This window comes from Cebus imitator, unplaced genomic scaffold (genome assembly GCF_001604975.1).
Source record: "Cebus imitator isolate Cc_AM_T3 unplaced genomic scaffold, Cebus_imitator-1.0 Scaffold122, whole genome shotgun sequence".
Lineage (NCBI taxonomy): Eukaryota > Metazoa > Chordata > Mammalia > Primates > Cebidae > Cebus > Cebus imitator.
The window spans coordinates 3,083,726-3,104,463 of record NW_016107437.1 but is presented as its reverse complement, the minus strand read 5'-3'; the positions used below and the strand labels follow the sequence as shown (position 1 = coordinate 3,104,463).

At 44.0% G+C, this 20,738-nt stretch overlaps 1 protein-coding gene across 5 annotated transcripts in view; it reads right to left on the bottom strand.

The window, feature by feature from the left end:
- The window catches only part of SNX29 (sorting nexin 29), a 589,908-nt gene that overhangs the window by 271,573 nt on the left and 297,597 nt on the right, over positions 1-20,738 (bottom strand). For all 5 annotated transcript variants that reach the window (XM_017540017.2, XM_037742524.1, XM_017540015.2 and 2 more), the window contains one exon: positions 14,353-14,459. In XM_017540017.2, coding sequence (XP_017395506.1) covers positions 14,353-14,459 — 107 coding nt within the window. The remainder of the gene's footprint in view (positions 1-14,352; positions 14,460-20,738) is intronic.

Genomic DNA, 20,738 nt, shown 5'->3' with positions numbered 1-20,738 from the left:
ATGAGACAAGACTTCCAGGGACCCCATGCATAACAGGGCTCAGTGCTGTTCCACTGAAAGTGACACTGTCTGTCCCCAAAACAGGTAAATGAGACAAGAGGGTCCCCCTCCGCAGCAGGCACCCCACCTGAGAGATGAGTGGGGACAGGCCATGTATACAATTTCCCATACTGCACACTGGACATGATGACTTCCAGGCCATAGATGCAGACATTTGAGGCTCACAGAGGTCAGGTAACAGGGTCCAGTCACGCGCCCAGAGCCAGGATTTTGATTCTCACATTCTGACCAACAGTGGGGACGGACCATCATCTCCTGGTGTTTGTATTTAGAGTTCTCTTCCACAGAGAGTGGCTGGGAGCTTTGGGTCTGGAATCTGAGCACCTACATGACCTTGACCATCAGTAAGCTTATCACACCTCGGTTTCCTCCTCTGTATAAGGGGGATAAGAGTAATACCACCCGCACAGACTGGTTATAAGGATTACATGAGATAAACAAGGTGCTTAGGAATATACTTGGCACCGTATAAGCACTGAATAAATGCAAGTTTGCCAGCCTGATAAGGATTTTAAGAACCACTGAGGAAGATATCTGTAGCTTTCCAAAAGAACAGAATGGCTCAAAATTAATTGATAAAAAGGGTTCTTTGTACTTTTATTTTTTAATCCATTCGAATACGTCCCCAAAGTGGATTAAATAAAAATGTTCAATATGTTCTTTCTACCAAGCTATTAGATCAAAGCATATTATTAGCTGAGGTAAATAATTCATTCAGTTAAGTTGCACTGTAATAAATCAGGAGAAGCTACAAGACCTCAAAGTCATTCCAAGTCCAATTTCAAGTCTCTTTCAGGCTTTAGAAAAGTATTCCACCAGAAGACAGTCACAAAATGTATCAGGATACAGAAACAGTGAACTTAAGAACTTAACCTCTATCGCAGGGTAGCTAATCTTTGAAAACGAACACGCTGTCTAAACAGCAGGAAAGCAGGATCACAGTCACTGTTGTTATCAGAACTGGGTCCAAGTATCAGCTCTGCCACTTCCTGGCTATGCAACTTGAGCCTCGGTACCCACCACCACTACCTCACAGGGTTGTCATGATTACATGATGCATATAATAGGGCCAGGCGGGGTGGCTCATGGCTGTAACTCCAGCATGTTGGAAGGCCAAGGTAGGAGGATCACTTGAGACCAGGAGTTCAAGACCAACCTGGCCAATATAGGAAGATCCCATCTCTTTGAATATATATAATAAAAAGATACATATGATGCCCCTGCCCAGTGTTTGACACATAGTACATGTTTATTAAATGGTGTGAATTATATTAATTTGGATTTAAATAATTTATTCATTATTCATTCATTAATAAGAGAATGAACTACTCTGCTGAAAATTTCTATACTACATAAGAAAGTTGCTCAGCTGGACAATTAGCAACAATTCTTACATAACAGCTTAAAGTTAGGAAAAAACCTTTGATCCTTACAAGACTAACAACAGAGCCACTGTGCCTTGGATCAGCCTCACAGGAGAAGAGAACAGGCAGGGACAGAAGCCTTTAGATCCTTCGAATGAAACAAGCAATAATCATCACACTATTAGAAGCAAAGTCCTAAGTCACACTATTATGTATCAGGGGATGTTTCTAAAATGACGGGACACCTGGAAGCAACGCTTTTTACAAGATGTCTTCCAAGCCAAACTGCTACAAGCCATTCTTCCGGCAGTGTCCCTTACCATTAACTAGTAGAGTACCCTTAAGAAACAGAAGACTCTCAGCACCACAGACTTGCCTGACATAACTCAGTCTTCCTGAATGGGTCTGAAACGACTGGCTGGGACTTAGGAAAAAAATTCCTGTCCAAGGGCCAAGAGCGACCATGGGAGGAAGGTGCAGCTATGCCCATGCACCTGTGTTAGGGAGAATCAAAACAGAGAAAAAGACAAGGAAAAGGGAGAACTTTCCAAGCCTACCATTTTCAGAAAAAGAAACATTAATTGTAGCATCTGAAACCTAAAAGACTCTCTCTAGAAGGAATGACAAACAGTGCTAAAAAAGAAACTACGGAGGCGTTTTGCCTCTGTCTCACTCTATGGTCTATCAGTCAGTTGTCACCTGACACACCCAGGTGGTCAAACCTTCGCACCTGCTGTTCCTGCCATCTGGACTGCCCTTCCCCACCCTGTCTCACTGGCAAAGTCCTATTCTACCTGCAAAGCCCAGCTTCGAAATGAACATTTCTGCACTATCTTCTCTAACAGCCCACACCACATCCCCTCCACCAGCAGATCTGACAGTGCCAATTTCCCTCTTCTTTTCAGACTGCTTGCTGCTATAAATTATTGTTTTATCATGGTAACTCCACTAGTAGGCTGTGGGCACGCCAAGGCAAGGGAGAAGACTGATTCTCTAATATATCCACTGATCTGGCTCTCACTCACTCATCTATTCATTCACGCACTGAGCACTAAAGTGAACCTTGGTTTTCTGCCACCATGGCACGCACTTCCCCTAGCAACAGTCCCAGTTTTCATCTGGGGATCTATCCCTCTCCCCAACCTCTCTTCTCCATGTCTCAGTGGAGCTCTTCCCTGTCTTAGCACCTGCAAGATCCTATGATCAGCTCAAAGCAGAGAATGGAACCTAAGCTAATTCTATAGAGTAAATGTAAGGTTTTTTGACAGGAATGGAGAGAGACTCACTTTCTTCTATGAATGTGAACCTGGAAGAAAACCTGTGTGCCCAGGGGTGATCACAGCCAACTGTGACCCTGAGGAAGAAAACCTATTGATAAGGTTTGGCTGTGTCCCCACCCAAATCTCACCTTGAATTATGGCTCCCACAATTCCCACGTGTCCTGGGAGGGACCCAGTGGGTGGTAACGGAATCATGGGGGCACGTCCTTCTTATGCTATTCTCGTGATAGTGAATAAGTACCTTGAGATCTGATGGTTTAATAATGGGGAGTTCCCCTGCACAAGCTCTCTCTCTTTGCCTGCCACCATCCAGGTAAGGTGTGACTTGCTCCTCCTTGCCTTCTGCTATGATTGTGAGGCTTCCCCAGCGATGTGGAACTGTGAGTCCAATAAGCCACTTTTTCTTCCCAGTCTTGGGAATGTCTTTATCAGCAGTGTGAAAATGGACTAATATATCTACCAAAAATGATGTCAACCCAGAAAGGAGAGAGGTAAGCTGTGAAGAGAGAGAAACAGGAGCCTGGTGACATAGCTCAAGTATTAAGCATTTGCCACAGTTAAAGCCACCTTTCCCTTGGGCCAAGGGATTCACTTTCTGGAGATCATCACGATAGGTTCGACTCAGTGGTAATAACAAGCTGAATAGATACCAGTCAATTCTTGCTCTTACAAAAGTCTATAGTGGATCCAGCAGCACAACAGGGCAACTCTCCTCCAAGCAGTGACTCAGGGATCCAGGTTAGTATCCTTTTCTAGCTATGCATCATGGAACAAATGGCTTCCAGAATCGCCATGGCAGGTGAGCAAGAACCAAGAAAACTCACGCCCACTCTCCTATGCCTCAGTCTGGGATAACACTCATCACTTCTACTTTCAGCCCAGTGGCCAAAACCAGTGACACAGTCCCAAGCTACCCACAAAGGAGACTGGGAAAGGCATCTGTCCTATGTGTCTACAAAAAGAAAATGAGACAGGCCTTAATAAATAACATAGTCTTTTTCACAGACAGCTTGAGCCAAGTTTTTTTTTTTTTCTTTAACTCTGCAACCAAAAAAAACTATTAAATGATACAAACATCAACCAGGTACCAGAGGTCATGAGCGAAGGTGGGACCACAACAGCGAATGAGACGGCTCAGCAGCTGCTGCTGTGGAATGTAAAGCAGAGTGACAGAACATGAGGAAAGAATGGGGGAGACAAGAACACACATTAGTGAGGCACATTCATGACACTATACGAGCAGGATTAGGAGAGGTGACACAAAGGACGTGACGGGACATCTGGGGCAAACTGAACCCAGTCTTCAGAAGTGCTGTGGTATGATTAGAGAAGGCTTCCAGGATGAGATATGAAAGATCAGAAGTCAGCCAGGGAAAAGGAACAGGAGAGAGTTCATAAAAAAAGAACAGGGTTCCAGGTGGGAAACCTGCCTGTGTAAAGGTCTGCAGTGAGAACACGTGCATTTGGGAAACTAAAACATGCTCAGAGCAAGATGAGAAGCATGAAGGAAGAGGAAGGCAAGAGCAGAGCCAAAAGGTTTAACATGTGAACACATTACATTTAAAGGAACCTAAGGGCAAAAGTGAGCCACTGGCGAGTTTTAAGACGAAACAGAAATGCCCAAGCAGACTGGGCCGGGAGTATTTTGTCACTGTCCATCTACATGCATTAAATGCAACAAGTCCCTCCTCCCTGTCTCAGCGTTCTCCACTCCCCCTGCACCCCATTTCTCCAGCTCCACACTGCCAGTGACAAGCCCTTGATGCTTCCAGCAGGCTGAGCTCACGCAGCATTCAGGACAGCCCTGTCCCTTTACCAGATGTATTCTGAACTCTAAGCCCAACCTTGTCAGGACTGGATCTCTTTCACTTGCCTCCATCAAGCCCATATGACTCCTTCTGGGGACCCAGCAGTGGCTTCTTGAAGCCACTTCCCGCCTCAAAGAGGAAAGCAAATATAAAACAGGCCCAAAATAGTGTGGGTCTGAAAAGCTGAAAACCAGCCACTATAATTACAAGTATTTTTATCTGTCGCCCAAAAAGGAGTATTGGATCATTTTCCAAGTGTTTCTCTAAAGGAAGTTCATCTGTTCATTCTCAAGTACTCCAGACTTCCAGATCAGAGACACAACCGGAAGTGAGGCTTCAGCAGAAATGGAAGTGAAACAGAAACATGGGGTAGAGAGACGGCAAAGATCAGGACCCCAGTGCCGTCACGAGATAGAGTGGTGACCTCACCATAAAATGGGAAATGAATATCCAAGGTTCTTTAACAGAAATCAAAAGATCAGCAAAGATAAACACTACAAGGCTGGGGGCACAAGCATGCCTGCACAGAGGCATGACTGTCACCTGCACCTTAACACGCCCCAGGCAAATGCAAACACGTAACTCAGAGGCCAAGGGAAAGAAGGGAAGAAAGAAGGGCCCTTGAGAAGAAGACTCTGCCAATATTGGACCCTTTTCCTCCTGCTGCACGGCGGGTAACCTCAGCACACAGGAGTACAAGAGGCATCAGAACCAGCCTGCCATCCAGGCCAGCACATGCAGCTGTTTACCCAGTAAGTGCTCACATCAGGAACTGTCACCAGCTAGAATCTGTTTCCTTCCTCCCTCCTCATCTCTTCCATCATTCCCTCGTTCTTGACAAGCTAATAGCCAGCATGTTTGTCACTGCATTTATTTTCCTGGCTCCACTTAGTACTAAAAGTCAGAGCTAACATGCAAAGGCAGGCCCAATTCCTGTTTCTAGTAAGGCACAGAGAAGGACACAGAGGGCGATGGGAAGAGTACCAACTGTGGTCAGTCAGGGGGTCAAATCTTGCTTCCACCCATGCTAGGCCCATGACGTCAGATAGGTGACTTTGCCCCCACAAACCTCGGCTTCCACATCTGTAATGCAGAGAACAATTAATCACACACTACATGTAATGCAATTAACACGGTGTCTAAAAATAGAGTTTTTACACTAACAGCTATTACCTTCATTATTATTATTATTATTATTATTTTTTTTTGCAGACAGGGTCTCACTCTGTCACCTAGGCTGGTGCGCAGTGGCACCATCATAGTGATGCAGGACAGATGAGCCCCAAAGAAAGGCTTAGCCTGCGAGGGTTCTTTGCTTTGCCCAGGAAAGAATTCAAGGGGAAGCTAGAGGTAGAAGAAAGCAGCTTTACTGAAGCAATGGTGTCACAGCTCCAGTGGAGTTACAGCTCCGGGGTGGCTCCTGCAGAGCACAGCAACCCGTAGGCAGAGGGTGGCAGTTCAGGGCAGTTTTGCAGTCACATTTATAACTACTTTTAATTATGTGTAGAATAAGGGGTCGTTTATGCACAAATTTCTAGAAAGGAAGCATTAGCTTTTGGGTCGTTGGGTCATGGCCATGGAAAAGGTTGGGAATTCCTGGATATTACCATGACAATAGTAAATTGACATGGTACACATTGGCGTGTCCAATGGAAAGCGGCTTCCACCCCAGCGCTGTTTTAGCTAGTAGTGAATTTGGTCCAGTGTCTCAGCTCTGCCTCTGGGGTCAAGTCCCACCTCCTACCTCAGTAGCTCACTGCAGCCTCGGCTTTCTGGGCTCAAGCAATCCTTCCACCTCAACCTCCTGAGTGGTTGGGACCACAGACACACTGCTGTGCCCAGCTAATTAAAACAAATTTTTTTTTGTAATTACAGGGTGTCGCTACATCACCCAGGCTGTAACATCAATATCTATAGCTGCTTTACATTACATGTCACAAAAAGCCTAACAGGTCACAGAGTACCACACACATACAGACTCCCAAAAACACTGGTGGAAGAAATTCTCCAGGATCAACGACCCAGGTTCTTCACCTAATGAATGACAGGTAAGGAAGAAAGGTGACTTAGCCCCTACAAACCTCGGAGAGGCAGGAAGACATAGGTGACAGAATGCATAGACTGAAAGACACTGAAAAGATCCATCACCAATCATGAGGTAGGGACCTCGCTGGGATCCTGACTCAAACATCCGTTTAAACCGCACATTTAAACACTCACCAGATAGTTGACAATACTAAGGAATTATTGCTAACGTTTAGGTGTGATAATGATACTATGGAGTTTTTTTCTGTTTTAAAAAGAGAGCCCTTATATTTTACTACCAATATATTCCTAACTACTTAGGGGTGAAATCAATTTTGTGCTTTGGATTCCCTACCAAATACCACGTAATGCTGAGGGAACAGGAGGGTAAGCGGATAAAACAAGACTGGCCAAGAGCTGGTAACTACTGAAGTAGGGTTCTTTATGTAGAGTTCTGAAGTAGAGTTCTTTATGTTCTTTTGTCTATTCTTTACCAGTAATAAAAACAATTTTTTTTTTTTTTTAAGACAGAGTCTTGCCCTATTGCCCAGGCTAGAGTGCAATGGCACATTCTCAGCTCACTGCAACCTCCGCCTTCCGGGTTCAAGCAATTTCCTCAGCCCACTGAGTAGCTGGGATTACAGGCACCCAACAAGATGCCCAGCTCATTTTTTGTATCTTTAGTAAAGAAGAGGTTTCACCTAATTGGCCAGACTGGTCTCAAACTCCTGACCTCATGATCTGCCCACCTCAGCTTCCCAAAATGCTGGGATTACAGGTGTGAGCCACCGCACCAGGCCCAAAAATATTTTTCTAAAACAGATAGAGACACCTGTGAGACACAGCTTGCCTCTTCCTCCTTCGAAGACCTTCGTTAGGGAACTAGTCCATTTGTAAAGGAGGCCACACTGGAGGCTGGACACTGTGATCACACCTCCTCATCTCCAAATCCCTCACCTTCCCAGGGCCCGTGCAGCTGTGCTGCTGACATGAGTGTGTGTGCTGCTAACTGAAGGCAAGGCAGACAGCCAAGCAAAGGGCACAGAGGCAAAACAGCTCCAAGCTTAGCCATGATGCACAAATGAAAAGCTCCAGTTTCTTGCTTGGGAAGTTGGGGAAGAGAAAGAGTGAACCAGTGGCCTCCTAAAAGACCTTCTGTTAAAAGAAGTTCCTCTCCCTGATACTTCAACCTGAGAATCACGAGGACTAGCACTGGCCTTCTTTAGCAGGCTTTAAAGTATGACTATGGTATTGCAGTAATGTGTGGTTTTTAAAACAACTCTTAGGTTTTAAAGATAGATTCTGAAATACTTAGGACTGTAATGATATGGAATCTGAGATTTTCTTCAAAATACCAAGGGGTCTGAGGTTTGAGGGGTGGAATGGGATACAGATGAAGCAAGATTGGCCAGGAGTTACTAACAGGTACAGCCAGGTGATGAGTACATGGAGGCTCATTATTCTAATTTATTTCTGTGTATGTTTCAACTTCTACATAATAAAAAGCTTTTAAAAACTCATTGGAGGTTTAGCCCTGTTAGTCATTCACACTTTAGTGGGAATTACACCTATCCTGCTTGAAACAATAGCTTCTTACCCTTTTCTACTCATATACAAGAAGTACTTAAACACTCAGCTTTGCTTGGAATTTAAACTACATGAGGTAAGAGCCTGACCTGAATATACTCAGCTTCATGTGATTATAAAAAAAAAAAAAATGTCCAGAAATGGTGGCTCACACATGTAATCACCACACTTTGGGAGGTGGAGGTGGGCAGATCACTTGAGGTCAGGAGTTTGAGACTAGCCTGGTCAATATGGTGAAACCCTGTCACTACTAAAAATACAAAAATTAGCCGGGTATAGTGGCACACGCCTGTCATCCCAGCTACTACAGAGGAGGAAGCAGGTGAACTGCTTGAACCCAGGAGGTGGAGGCTGCAGTGAGCCTAGATAATACCACTGCACTCCACCCTGGGCAACAGAGAGAGACTCTGTCAAAAACAAACAAACAAAAACAAAACAACGTCAACAAAAAACCTCAAATCAAATCTTTCATTTTAAGTATCAGTTTAATGTAGATCTCAGCTCACAGTTTTTCACTCTGCGTCCTTATACAGAATCCAGTATTTTACTGAAAAGTGCAGGCTGCTCTTACATAAAAATGACTTCTGGATACATGAAAAGTGTTGGAACCCATCAGTGCCAGTTTATGAAGCAAGCACTGGTGGTGTAACTGCTCCCAAGGTCCTGGCTGCTTTAGAAATTTTTACACTTTATTAAAATGATGATCACATTCACAGTTATCTACAGCATGTGATTATGAGTGTATTTTTTACCAGCTTGATGTTTAAGCTTACTTTTCCATTAATAGCAACTCTACCATTATAATGGGAACAAATGTTGCTAATACACCATTTATTTTACCCACGAGAAAAATTCAGGGACTAACTACACTCAAACAGTAAATGATAAGTGTCTTATAATTTTAAAAATCAATCATCAGCTAGCTGAGCCCTGCCATATGGAAGGAAGTAAAGTGCTGTTTGCAGAGGACGGACTGGCAATATTGAAGTAGAAGATACACAAGTGGAGCAAACAGCTGGAAAACGGTGCCGGCAAGCAAGACTTGGGAGAGCCAGAAGGCAGCATGAGAGCGCTAAGTCCTGGTAAACAGTGAGTAGAAGGAGAAATGAAGGAAAACGACGTCTACTGATCACATACTGATACAAAGCTTTATATAAGTTAGGGCACCGGTGGTAAGCACAAGAAACAGATTCTAACGTAAGCACAAACAGAATTCACTAGAAACAGGGAAGAAAGTGGGGAAAACGGGCTCAGAAAAGAAACTAGGGCCAGGCATTGGTGGGTCACGCCTGTAATCCCATCACTTTGGGAGGCCGACGCACGTGGATCACCTGAGGTCAGGAGTTCAAGACCAGCCTGGCCAACAAGGCGAAACCCCGTGTCTACTAAAAATACAAAAAAATTAGCAAAGTGTGGTGGTGGGCATCTGTAATCTCAGCTACTTGGGAGGCTGAGGCAAGAGAAATGCTTGAACCCAGGAGGCAGAGCTTGCAGTGAGACAAGATTGTGCCACTGCACTCCAGCTTGGGCAACTGAATGAGACTCTGTCTCAAAAAAAACATAAGACAAGGAACTGAAAACAGAGCAATTCTAGCAAGTTCAACATAGAAAACAACTAGAGTTTTATCCAAATCACTGCTATTCGTCTGTTGGATAAATGCTTATTTGTTAACTGCTACTGAATAAACGGCCTCCCAAGCACTGCTGCATTCTTATATGACTCCAGAGTTAAAGACCCCGTTGGCCTAGCTCAGGTGATGTGCCCAGCCCTGAACCTAAAAGAGGGCAAAGTACTTGGACACACTGTTCCACCCAGGCAGCAAGCTATGGTGGAGAGGCAAGCCCTCCAAACAAGTCAGGACAGAAGCAGGGAGAGGAAGCACAAAGACACCTCCTCTCTACTTCAGGTACTCCTCTGGGTTCTTCATGGGTAATTCCCAAAACAAACCCACTAGCAGGTATTACTGGCTGCGTTTCACTAACAGAGAATGTGAGGCTCAGAGACGTAAAGAGGTCTGTCCAGGAACATATGGCAGTAAGTGGCAAATCTGAACTCAGTCTGACATGCGATACATGTGCTTTCCAAGTCAACAGGCTGCAGAAGGCAGCAACAAAGTGATGCAGGCTCCAAGTCCAAATGTCACCAACATGTCACACTGTTGTGAAGGCAGCTGCTGAAAAAGAATAGAAAATCTCTGAAGATATGTCCAACCAAAGGAAATGTACTTAAAAGAAGTACAGAAGCAAGAGTCTCAGAAGAGATCTATCTTGGATGTGTCCATTATCTTTTATCTTGAAAACCTTGCTGAGAACAATTGTTTCTCTACTGAAGTGTTAGAATTTCAAGAAGGATGGGCAAGTTTACAGAAGAAATTCTGAGCATCATCACTAACAGTCCCTAAGAAGTGGGGAGGAATTATCTAAAGAAGCTGTGGTTAGGTGCCAACCTCTGCAGAACTGCTGTCGAAGACACGGCTCCAGGCCTGTGGGTAGTATAACCCTACATCTGCACTTCAATCCTCTGTCCTGACCATTAGAACAGGTGTGATCTGCCTCACCCACAAGACGACAAGTCCCTAAACACAGGCGCTCTGTCCCACTCATCTATGTAACTTAAGGCCACGCTTGGCATGAGGAAAAGCTAATGCAATTCACAGAGGAAACACCAATGACTTTGCAACCAAAGTCACTGCAAGTCAAGAAAGAAAGAGAAGAGAAAAAAAAAAAAAAAAAAAAAAAAAAAAAAAAAAAAAAAAAAAAAAAACTCCACATAGGAAAGTGAATGCCACATCAGGGATATCTCTGTTTCAACCTCACAACTTCCTTGGCTCATCTCCCACAACCATCAACACTGCTGCTCCCAAGGTAGGAAAAGCCACCAAAAGAGGAGAAAATAAGCTAAGGGCTGGATACCGAGAAGGCACTCAGTGGATGTGCACAAACTGAGGTGGCATCATTACTCAATGGCCTCCCTAGGCTCTCCACGCTATGCTTCCTGCTAACATCGAGGGCCAGAGGAAAGTTTGCCTCCTCTACAGAACCCATGGCTCTTACTAGATATCTAATCCTTTTTTTTTTGAGATGGAGTCTCACTCTGTTGCCCAGCCTGGAGTACAGTGGGGTGATCCTGGCTCACTGCAACCTCCACCTCCCAGGTTCAACTGATTCTCTGCCTCAGCCTCTCAAGTAGCTGGGACTACAGGTACATGCCACCATGTCCAGCTAATTTTTGTGAATGGAAACAGATTCTAGCTGGTATACATGATTTCCCCATGTTGGCCAGGCTACTCTCAAACTCCTACTCTGAAGTGCTGGGATTATAGGTTTGAGCCACCACATCCAATACTGCTTCTTAGCAGCTAAGGACTCTTGGCAAAGTTACTAAATTTCCCAAAGCTTCATCTGTGAACTGGAGACAGCAAGAGTATCCTCCTCAAGGAACTCTTCCGAGAAGCACACATGTTTACTTCATAAAAGCCCCAGCACAGGGCCTGGATCTAACAGTATGCACCTGACAGCTGCTGCTAATATCACGGGGGCTGTGATATTACTAGTGTTGTACCCTTGCCCGATTAACGTACACCTGCCAGAATTCTCCTGTCCTCCTTGTCTTCCAAAGTGAACAATCACAGGGTGTCAGGAACAATTTTTATACCTAACCCTTGGCTCAAGATGCTCGCCAGCCATTACAAGATGGCTTTACAGCACTAGTTTTAGGTTCTGTGCTGTCCAGGGCACTGGATTCCAGGTCAACAAGCACAAATGTGTCGCATATATTGCAGATGGGTGAGCTACACATACACTCAAAGACACCTACATAAAAAATGCTCAGAAACTCCCTTTGCACTGGGATGAATCACCATGTTTAAGGTGCTCAAATACCTTATTATCTAAAATGAGATGGACTGGGCATGATGACATACACTTGTGATCCCAGCACTCTGAGAGACCAAGGCATGAGTACTGTTGGAGTTCACAAGTTTGAGATCAACTTGGTCACCATCACCTCCTCCTCTATCATTAACAGCTCCTCCACCACCTCCTCCTCCATCAGCAACAACTCCATCATAACCACCTCCTCCATGACTTCTACCACCATCACCCCTCTTCCTTCCCTTTCACCATGATCTCCTCCTCCTCCACCACCTCCATCAGTAACACCCCTGACATTACTATCATCATCTCCTCCTCCAGCAACACCTCCCCCACCTCCTGCTCCTCCTCCTCCTCCATCAAATAACAGCTTCATCACAACCACCTCCTCTATCAATTCTCGTACCATCACCTCCTCCTTCCCTTTCACCGCAATCTCCTCCTCCACCACCACCTCCATCGGTAACATCCCTGGCATTACTACCATCATCTCGTCCTCCATCACTTGAGTTAGAATGCAAGATGTTTCTAAAGGCATCTTCCTTCTTTAGAGTCGACTTAGAGACCAGACACAACAGACAGTAACATTGGTAGCCTGAGCTAGCAATGAGCTTAGAGGGTCCCCTTCTAGGGCCCTGGGCCTCTGAAACCCACCCAAGCTCAGGCATGACTCTACAGCAATGAGTGAGTGTTTTCCCTATTATAAAAATAAAACTCACTGTAGAAGATTTAGAAAGAACCGAAAAGTGTATTTGTATCTTTAGCAGGCGTACATACATATATACATACATACATACAGACATAGCTTTTATTCTTTAGAAGTGAAAGGTCTCACATACTTATTACTGAACCCAGCCAACCAAAGCCTTCTTTTTTTTTCCAACATGAATAATGGAAGCACTGAGGGTTGTACCAACTAATGCCTTCATAACAGATCCAGAGAGGAAACTCTGTTCAAAGTTCTCCAGATAGCAGTGACATTTTTCAGCTTGATTTGGTAACATGACTGTGGCCTACAGACAGCGTAAATATGTGTGCCATCTCATGCGTAATTTCTTATAGACCCAGCTTGGTTCTTCTCCAATGTCTCCTTAAAGGAGTTGTACTTGATTTTATTACCAGTTTTCATCCAAATCCACTGGGGAATGGGACAATTTTGCTTTTGTTTCTCGGCCAGGAATCGCTTAATCCTGAAAGTCTTGTGAGAAGACACGGCGAGAAAGGGAGTAAAGCACACACCATGATGGCGGAGAAAGGAAGAGAGCCAGACATAACTTATACCACCACCAAGGGACTATTACAACATGTACACACACCTCATCACAAACACAGCTTCTCAACTTTCCCATCAAGTATGCTAATCATTGATGGTTTCTGAAAAACCTCTTTATCACATCCAAAAATTACCTTTATTCCTTTTATGACGAATATTTTCTATCACTATCCATAAGGTTATAAAATGAGTTTTCATTACCTACCAAGATAAACATCTGGCTTTCCTCTTTGAGGCTACTAATGAGATGACTTACATAGATGAATTTCCTAATATTAAGCCATCCTTGCAATCCTAAATAAACCCTATGTTCTGTGTACACTGTTCGTGTAATATGCGATTCAGCTTTCTAGAATTTCTGTATATCTTATACATAAATGATTCTATTTCATAGTTTTCTTTTTTACCCTATCTTTGTAAGGACTTTTTTTATATCATGGTAATGCATACCTGAACCAAGATACAGATGTATAAAAACCCTCTCAGGAAAGAGAAATAGCAAAGGACTCTGTGTATTGCCTTGAAGAGTTTCCTGGAAATCACCATGAAACCATCTACAGTTGCGGTCTTCCAAGGAAGCAGTTCTTTAGTTACTTGTACAACTTTACTCCCAAGTGTTTTGGTCTTCTTCTTTTTTTTTTTTTTTTTTTGGTGAGGGGGTCCCTTCGACCAGTCTGCCTCATCTTCAATTAATTCTGATGATGAATGTTTTTCTGGAAAATAATTCACCTCATCCACGTTTTCACATTTAACAGCACAAAGCTGCATGTGACATTCTCTCCTGTTTTAATCTCCAAATCTGAGCTACATTTGTTTTATTTTTAATGTTACATATATACGTTTTCTCTTATTTCCTTTTCTTAAGTGCTAGAAATTTCCAATAACTAACTGACATTTTTCAAACGATCAGCTCCTACATCTCTTTCTAAAGTATACTGGTTTTCTCTTGTTTCATTTTGTGGGGCTGAGGGGTTGCTCGGTGGTTCTGCTCACCTGTCTTTAGAACAGCCTGAGCTTATCCTGGAAACTCTCCAAAGCAGCCAATATCAGAAACAAAGACGCACAGACTCCACCGGCCTTACCTCGATGAGCTTTCTTTCATAGGAGCTTGCAAGTTCTTCAGCAACTTCTCCCGGCTTCTGTTCAGTGACTGTAACTTCTCCATCAACACTCCAAAGATTTGGCACAACTTTAGAGAAAGGGAGACATGTCATAAATATTTTATCAGTATCAGAAATTATTCTCCCAGTGGAGAAAAAAAAAAAATCTTTCTCAAGTGAATTCATATTGAAAAAGCGCTGAAGAAACACACACACACACACACACACACACACACACACACACACACACACACACACATTCTCTCTCTCTCTCTCTCTCTCTCTCTCTCTCTCTCACTAATTACTTCAACACTGGGACATTTTCACCTAAGTACAATAAAAGCAGTGATAAGGCCAGGCATGGTGGGTGGTGGGCACCTGTAGCTGCTTAGGAGGCTGAGGTGAGAGGATCGCTTGAGCCCAGGTCAAGGCTGCCGTGAACTATGATTGTGCCACTGCTTTCCAGCCTGGGTGACAGAATTAAGACTTTGTCACTTTAAAAAAAGCGATAAGCTGTATTTTTAAAATGCAAGAACTGTCATGAGATAGAAGCACAGGAGTAAGGGAATAACCTTGACACTAGTTTCCGTTTCAGGAGAAAACTGGCAAGATGTAACAGCAGCTATTTGTTTTTTTTTTTTTTTTTTTGCGGGGGTTAGGGGGAAAGATGGAGTCCCCTCTGTCACCTAGGCTGGAGTACAGTGGCATAATCAATCATATCCCACTACAGGCTTGAACTCCTAGGCTCAAACAATCCTCCTGCCTCTGCCTCCTGAGTCACTGAGACTGCAGGCATATCCGTGCTGTACCAGGCTAGTTCTTTTTTTGTTTTGTTTATTTTAGTTTTTGCAGAGACAAGGTCTCAACATGTTGACAAGACTGGTCTCGAACTCCTGGCCTCAAGTGATCCTCCCTCCTCAGCTTCCCAAAGTGCTGAGATTACAGGTGTGAGCTACAGCATCTAGTCCACTTCCATCTTTTATATTTGCCAAATTTCTTTTTCGACAACAAAAAAGTTATCCAGTGAGGTAGTGCCTGCCCACAGCCAGCTGCAGAGCACTAATGGAGGTCAGAGTATGTGTAAAACCAAGGATGCGTATTTATAAACCATACTTAGGATGATACCAAGAAAGGCTCTAGAAAACCTACATAGAACGTCAATGCCAAAGACATGTTAAAAAGACTGGCTCCCAGGTGAGACCAAGAACGCGCACAGGCGGCTCTGAGAATTGTTTCCATTATTGTGTATATGCTTGCTTTGTAGAGAAGAACAAATAAAGAACTGGGAAAGAACCAGATAGTTCCAAGAAAAGCAGGAAACAAGAACAGGGAAGATCTCCTACACCGATGGCTAAGGAAAAGGTCCATGGCGTGTTTTAAGAAGGTGGATTAGTCTCAAGCCTCAAAACAAACATCAACAATGCAGGATAAGCTTCCTGTGTGTTGTCGGACAAGAAGCTCCTTGGATGCTCTATCAGCTGTATGGAGGGGGTAATGGGCTCAACAAGGATCTGAGACTAGCTCCCCCAATGATAGGGGGTAGCCTTCAGCCAGAAGGTGAAAGTCAGGAAGGCTGAGCAAAACCAGGAGTCAAAACCGAAGCCACTAAGCCTGGCAGCCAAGTCTCCTCGGGCCACACTGTTAGAGCCTGCGAAGCCACAAGGCCCTGAGTGACAGCAGGGAACATACAGAAAGAAGTCCTAAGTCCTGGGCCATGAATACAGGGAGTGGCCCAATCACAGCAGATAACTCAAATAGTTACAGAAAGAAAAACTGTGAAGGACTTCCAGTTAAAGATCAGAGCCTCAACACAGTAATTTACACTCACATCCTCTCAAAATCCCATTCAAATGTCAATTAAGGCCGGGTGTAGTGACTCACCCACCTGCAAAGCCAACATTTTGGAAGGCCAAAGCGGGTGGATCACTTGAGGTCAGGAGTTTGAGACAAGCCAGGCCACCATGGTAAAACCCTCATTTCTACTAAAAATACAAAAATCAGCTGCATGCAGTGGCACACGCCTGTAATTCCAGCTACTTGGGAGGCTAAAGGAGGAGAATCATTTGAACTAGGGAGACAGAGGTTGTAGCAAGCTGAGATCGTGTCACTGCACTCCAGCCTGGGAAAAAAAAAAAAAAAACAATCAAAATGTTTCCGATGAGGTGATGATGAATATGGTAAGTACCCTGATTTGATCATTAAATTCTGTGTACATATATAATAGCATCACATACTACCCCATACATATGTACAATTTGCACAATTATTATGTGTCAAAAATAATAAAATCAAAAAAAGGTTTTTGTAAAGAAATCGCTCAAAAAAAAAAGAATTGGAGAGGAAGTAAAACAGCAAAATGACAGAATCTGAGAATCAGGTAGATGACTGACAAGTAAGTTGACAGACCTGGGAAAATTTCATTCCTAAATAGGCATGGGTACCCCCAAAATAATATCTGATGAGAATAGAATGATTCACAAAAGGCTGATGATTGGTTACCACAAGACGCCTCTGGAAGTGAGGGTGAACACAGTACTAGAAAGTAAAGGAAAGGTTTCAAAAGTCTGTTTAAGAAGCGATTAGCAGAATACATGTGTTTAGTCTCTGAAGAAAACACAGTAGGTCTGGACTCATTTGAGGTTGCGGTGTCCCATTGGAAACAGAGAGATCAAAGTCACACACACCGAACTTCTCAGTTTCTCCTATTCTTCTTCCCTCTCCCCAGCTCCACTCATTCCCAGAACAGCAGGCAGCCAGCATGTGCCTCTAAGCCAGCGAATGGAAAGGCATTCTCCCAGGAACCTCATACAACTTTACAGGCCAGGAGTAGGGGAGTTCTCCAGTGGTATGGCACAGCCAGATCACCCCAAGATGCCCAAAGTCAATGCTCATAGCGCTTCAAAACAATTTCTAACCCCACTCCAACACCTGAATAGATATCTCTAAATCACCTCCCATTTGAGAAAAGCACCTAAGATGAAAGACTGAGACAGGAATAAACAGAAAAGCAACTTGCAGGAAAGAGGGACTATTTAGGGAAAACACTTCAAAAGCAAATGGTCGGTAATATTTCCAGAGAAAGAGGAGGAGACGCTGTAGTCTCTCCTAAGAATAGGGAGACATTTAAAAAGAAGAAAAAGAAGAACACAAAGCACACGAAAGCCCTTTCACAGAGTGAAACTATGACAGCAGAAATAGAACAGTGACTGTAAGGGAAAGGGTGGCAAAATTTCCAGAAAATAGAGGCAAAGCAGCCCAGTCAACATGGTGAAGCCCCGTCTCTGCAAAAAATACAAAAATTAGTGCAGTGTGGTGCTGCACACCTGTAGTCCCAGCCACTCTGTAAGAAGGACTGCTTGAGCCTGGGAGGCCGAGGTTGCAGGGACCTGAGATGGTGTCAGAGCACACCATCCTGGGCCACAGAGCAAGACCCTGTCTCAAAAAAAAAAAAAAAAAAAAAGGTAGGGAGAAGGGAGAACTGTAGGTCCAAATTCGAAGAGATCAAGCAAGGAGAAAAAGATACCACAGAGAGGAGGAAATCAAACAAATAATTGAAGAACGTCCCAGAGCCAACAGATACGAGGGACAGGATGGAAGAGTTCAATGAATGTCCAGCAAAATAGAGAAAAGCAAGTCACACTCGCGGACTTCAGAATACAGGGGACAGAGAAGAAAGGCTACAAACTTTTGAAATGGACAAATAATTTTCACAAAGGATAAAAACTAGAAATGGCATAGGATTTCTCAACAGCAATACAGAAAGCTAGAAAACAATGACGAAATATCTTCAACGTCCTAAAGAAAAATTACTTCCAGCCTTAAATGATATACTGAGGCAAGACATGAGAGAGGCAGGATGAAGGCATTTTCAGACATGTGACCTTGCAGAAACTCTACCTTGTACCTAAAGAAGGGAAGAAATCTAGGAATCATAATACCTACATACCAAGATATAGGGGATCCCATACAAAAGTGAGCCAGGGAATTTTTCATAATAACCAAAAGGCAGACACAACCCAAATGGCTATCACCTGATAAGTGAACAACATGTGGTCTCGCCGCGCAAGGAAGTCCTATTCAGCCATGGGAAGGATGGAGAACAGATTCATGCTGCAACCGGAACAGACCAGCAACGCATTAAGACAGTGGAAAGAAGCCAGATCTGAAAAGCCACAGGTTATCCAATCCCACATACATGAAATGTCCAGAGAAGGTCTTGGTTGCCAGGGTCTGGGGGAAGGAGGAATGAAGACTGACTGCTAAAGGGTAAGGGGTTTCTTTGGAGCATGATAAAAATGTTCTGGAATTACAGAGTGGCAATGGTTGCACAATACAGAAACCACTGAGGGACGGACATGCTGACTTGCACCTGTAATCCCAGCACTTTCGGAGGCAAGGTGGGTGGATCACCTGAGGTCAAACGTTTGAGACCAGCCTGGCTAACATGGTGAAACCCCGTTTCTACTAAAGACACAAAAATTAGCCAGGCATGGTAGCACGCGCCTGTAATCCCAGCTACTCGGGAGTCTGAGGCACAAGAATCACCTGAAACTGCGAGGCAGAGGTTGCGGTGAGCAGAGATCCCACCATTGTACTCTAGCCCAAGCAACAATAGCAAAATCCGTCTCAAAAAAAAAACTCAAATTATGTACTATCAAAGGGTAAGGTGTATGTTATGTGCATTATAGCTTAAGAAAGCTGTTAAGCAAAAAAGTGAGTTGAAAAGTATCGGCCCACGAGCAGCAGGCTTCTGACTGGAGTAAGCTGGAAGGCACCAGGAGAGGCTGCCTTGGGTGCAAGTGAGAGGCGGCCTCAAGTGCCTGAATGTACCAGGGGACTTACAAACCGAGGGCAAACTTAGAGTTGAATTAGTGTTGAGTATATGGAAAACCAAAAATACACACACACACACACACATACACACAAGTATTTATACCAGAGAAATCAACAGATCGTGCAGGAAAAACGATCATGCACCTCACAGGTGTGGATAGCAGTTTCAGTTATAATAATGTAATCATATAATAATGTAATTATTATTATTTGAATATTGATCTAACCAAAATGATGATACGACCGTGCCAGAGGGTGGGGAGCTGTGTGTGTGCTTTCTGAGGTGGAGCAGTCAAAGACAGTTACCCTTCCTCTTCCACAATGAGAAATAAATAACTACCACAACTGAAAAATTAGGAAGTGTCAACAGGCATGTTGATCAGAGCTATGGAGGCGACAACCCAAAGCATCATTGGAAAAGTTTCCAAGAGGGGTTTCTGAAGGGTGGGAAGCGGGAGATGGTGATAGCCAGAGGCCTTCTGTCTTTTGTAATAAAGCTAAAAGAACCAATGACTTTATCTATGTACCTGCCAAGTTTTGATTTAAAAACACAAACAAAATTACGTGTAAACTATGATTAGATATTAGTGATATGTAAACTACATAATTAGAATTTGAGGGGAGCCTGAACTTAGCAATGCAACTTAGAAAAGTCAGGTAAGAGAGCAGTGGAGTCCGTCACCAGGGCAACCAGGACATAGATACCTTAGCAGTCACCACACCATGAAGCTGGCTGCAGGTACTCAGCACAGCCTGGCACTAATACGTGCCCAAGATGAAGAACTCACAGCCCTGCTCTGCCCCTAACCTCCAAATGATCTCATCTCAGCTGGGCACAGGCTGCTTCCCTCTGTAAGGAGCAATCAAGCAACTAGGCTGCTGTCCCAAGGCACCAGCGCCTCTGGGACTGTATTTAAGAAGAATTAGCAACCTTCAACACTGGTCGGGGGGTGAGGGAGGCAGATAAAGAAACCAGCTTGTTTACATTCAAGGCCTGGGGACAGACCCTGTACAGTCATAAATTCATAGAAGTTCTCTTAGCAACTAGCCAGTCAACCTTCCCCTACAACTACCTGACTTCCTGTTGCTCTGGTTCAGCTTTAGCAAGCATACCAAAAACTTCAATTCCATGTATGAAATAATACAAAATTAATCCTAACTATACTTTTCCCATCAGTAGGCAGCTTCAAAGATAGACCCCAGGCAGGGCACAGTGGCTCACGCCTGTAATCCCAGCACTCTGGGAGGCTGAGGCAGGCCGATAACTTGAAGTTAGGAGTTCGACACCAGCCTGGCCAACAGAGTGAAACCCCGGTCTCCACTATAAACATAAAATTTAGCCGGGCTTGGTGGCACACACCTGTAATCCCAGCTACCTGGGAGGCTGAGGCAGGAGAACCACTTGAACCCAGGAGGCAGAGGTTGCAGTGAGCTGAGGTCGTACCACCGCAATATAGCCTGGGGACAGAGTATGACTCTGTCAAAGAAAGAAAAGAAAGAAAGAAGAAAGAAAGAAGAAGAAAAGAAAAGAAAAG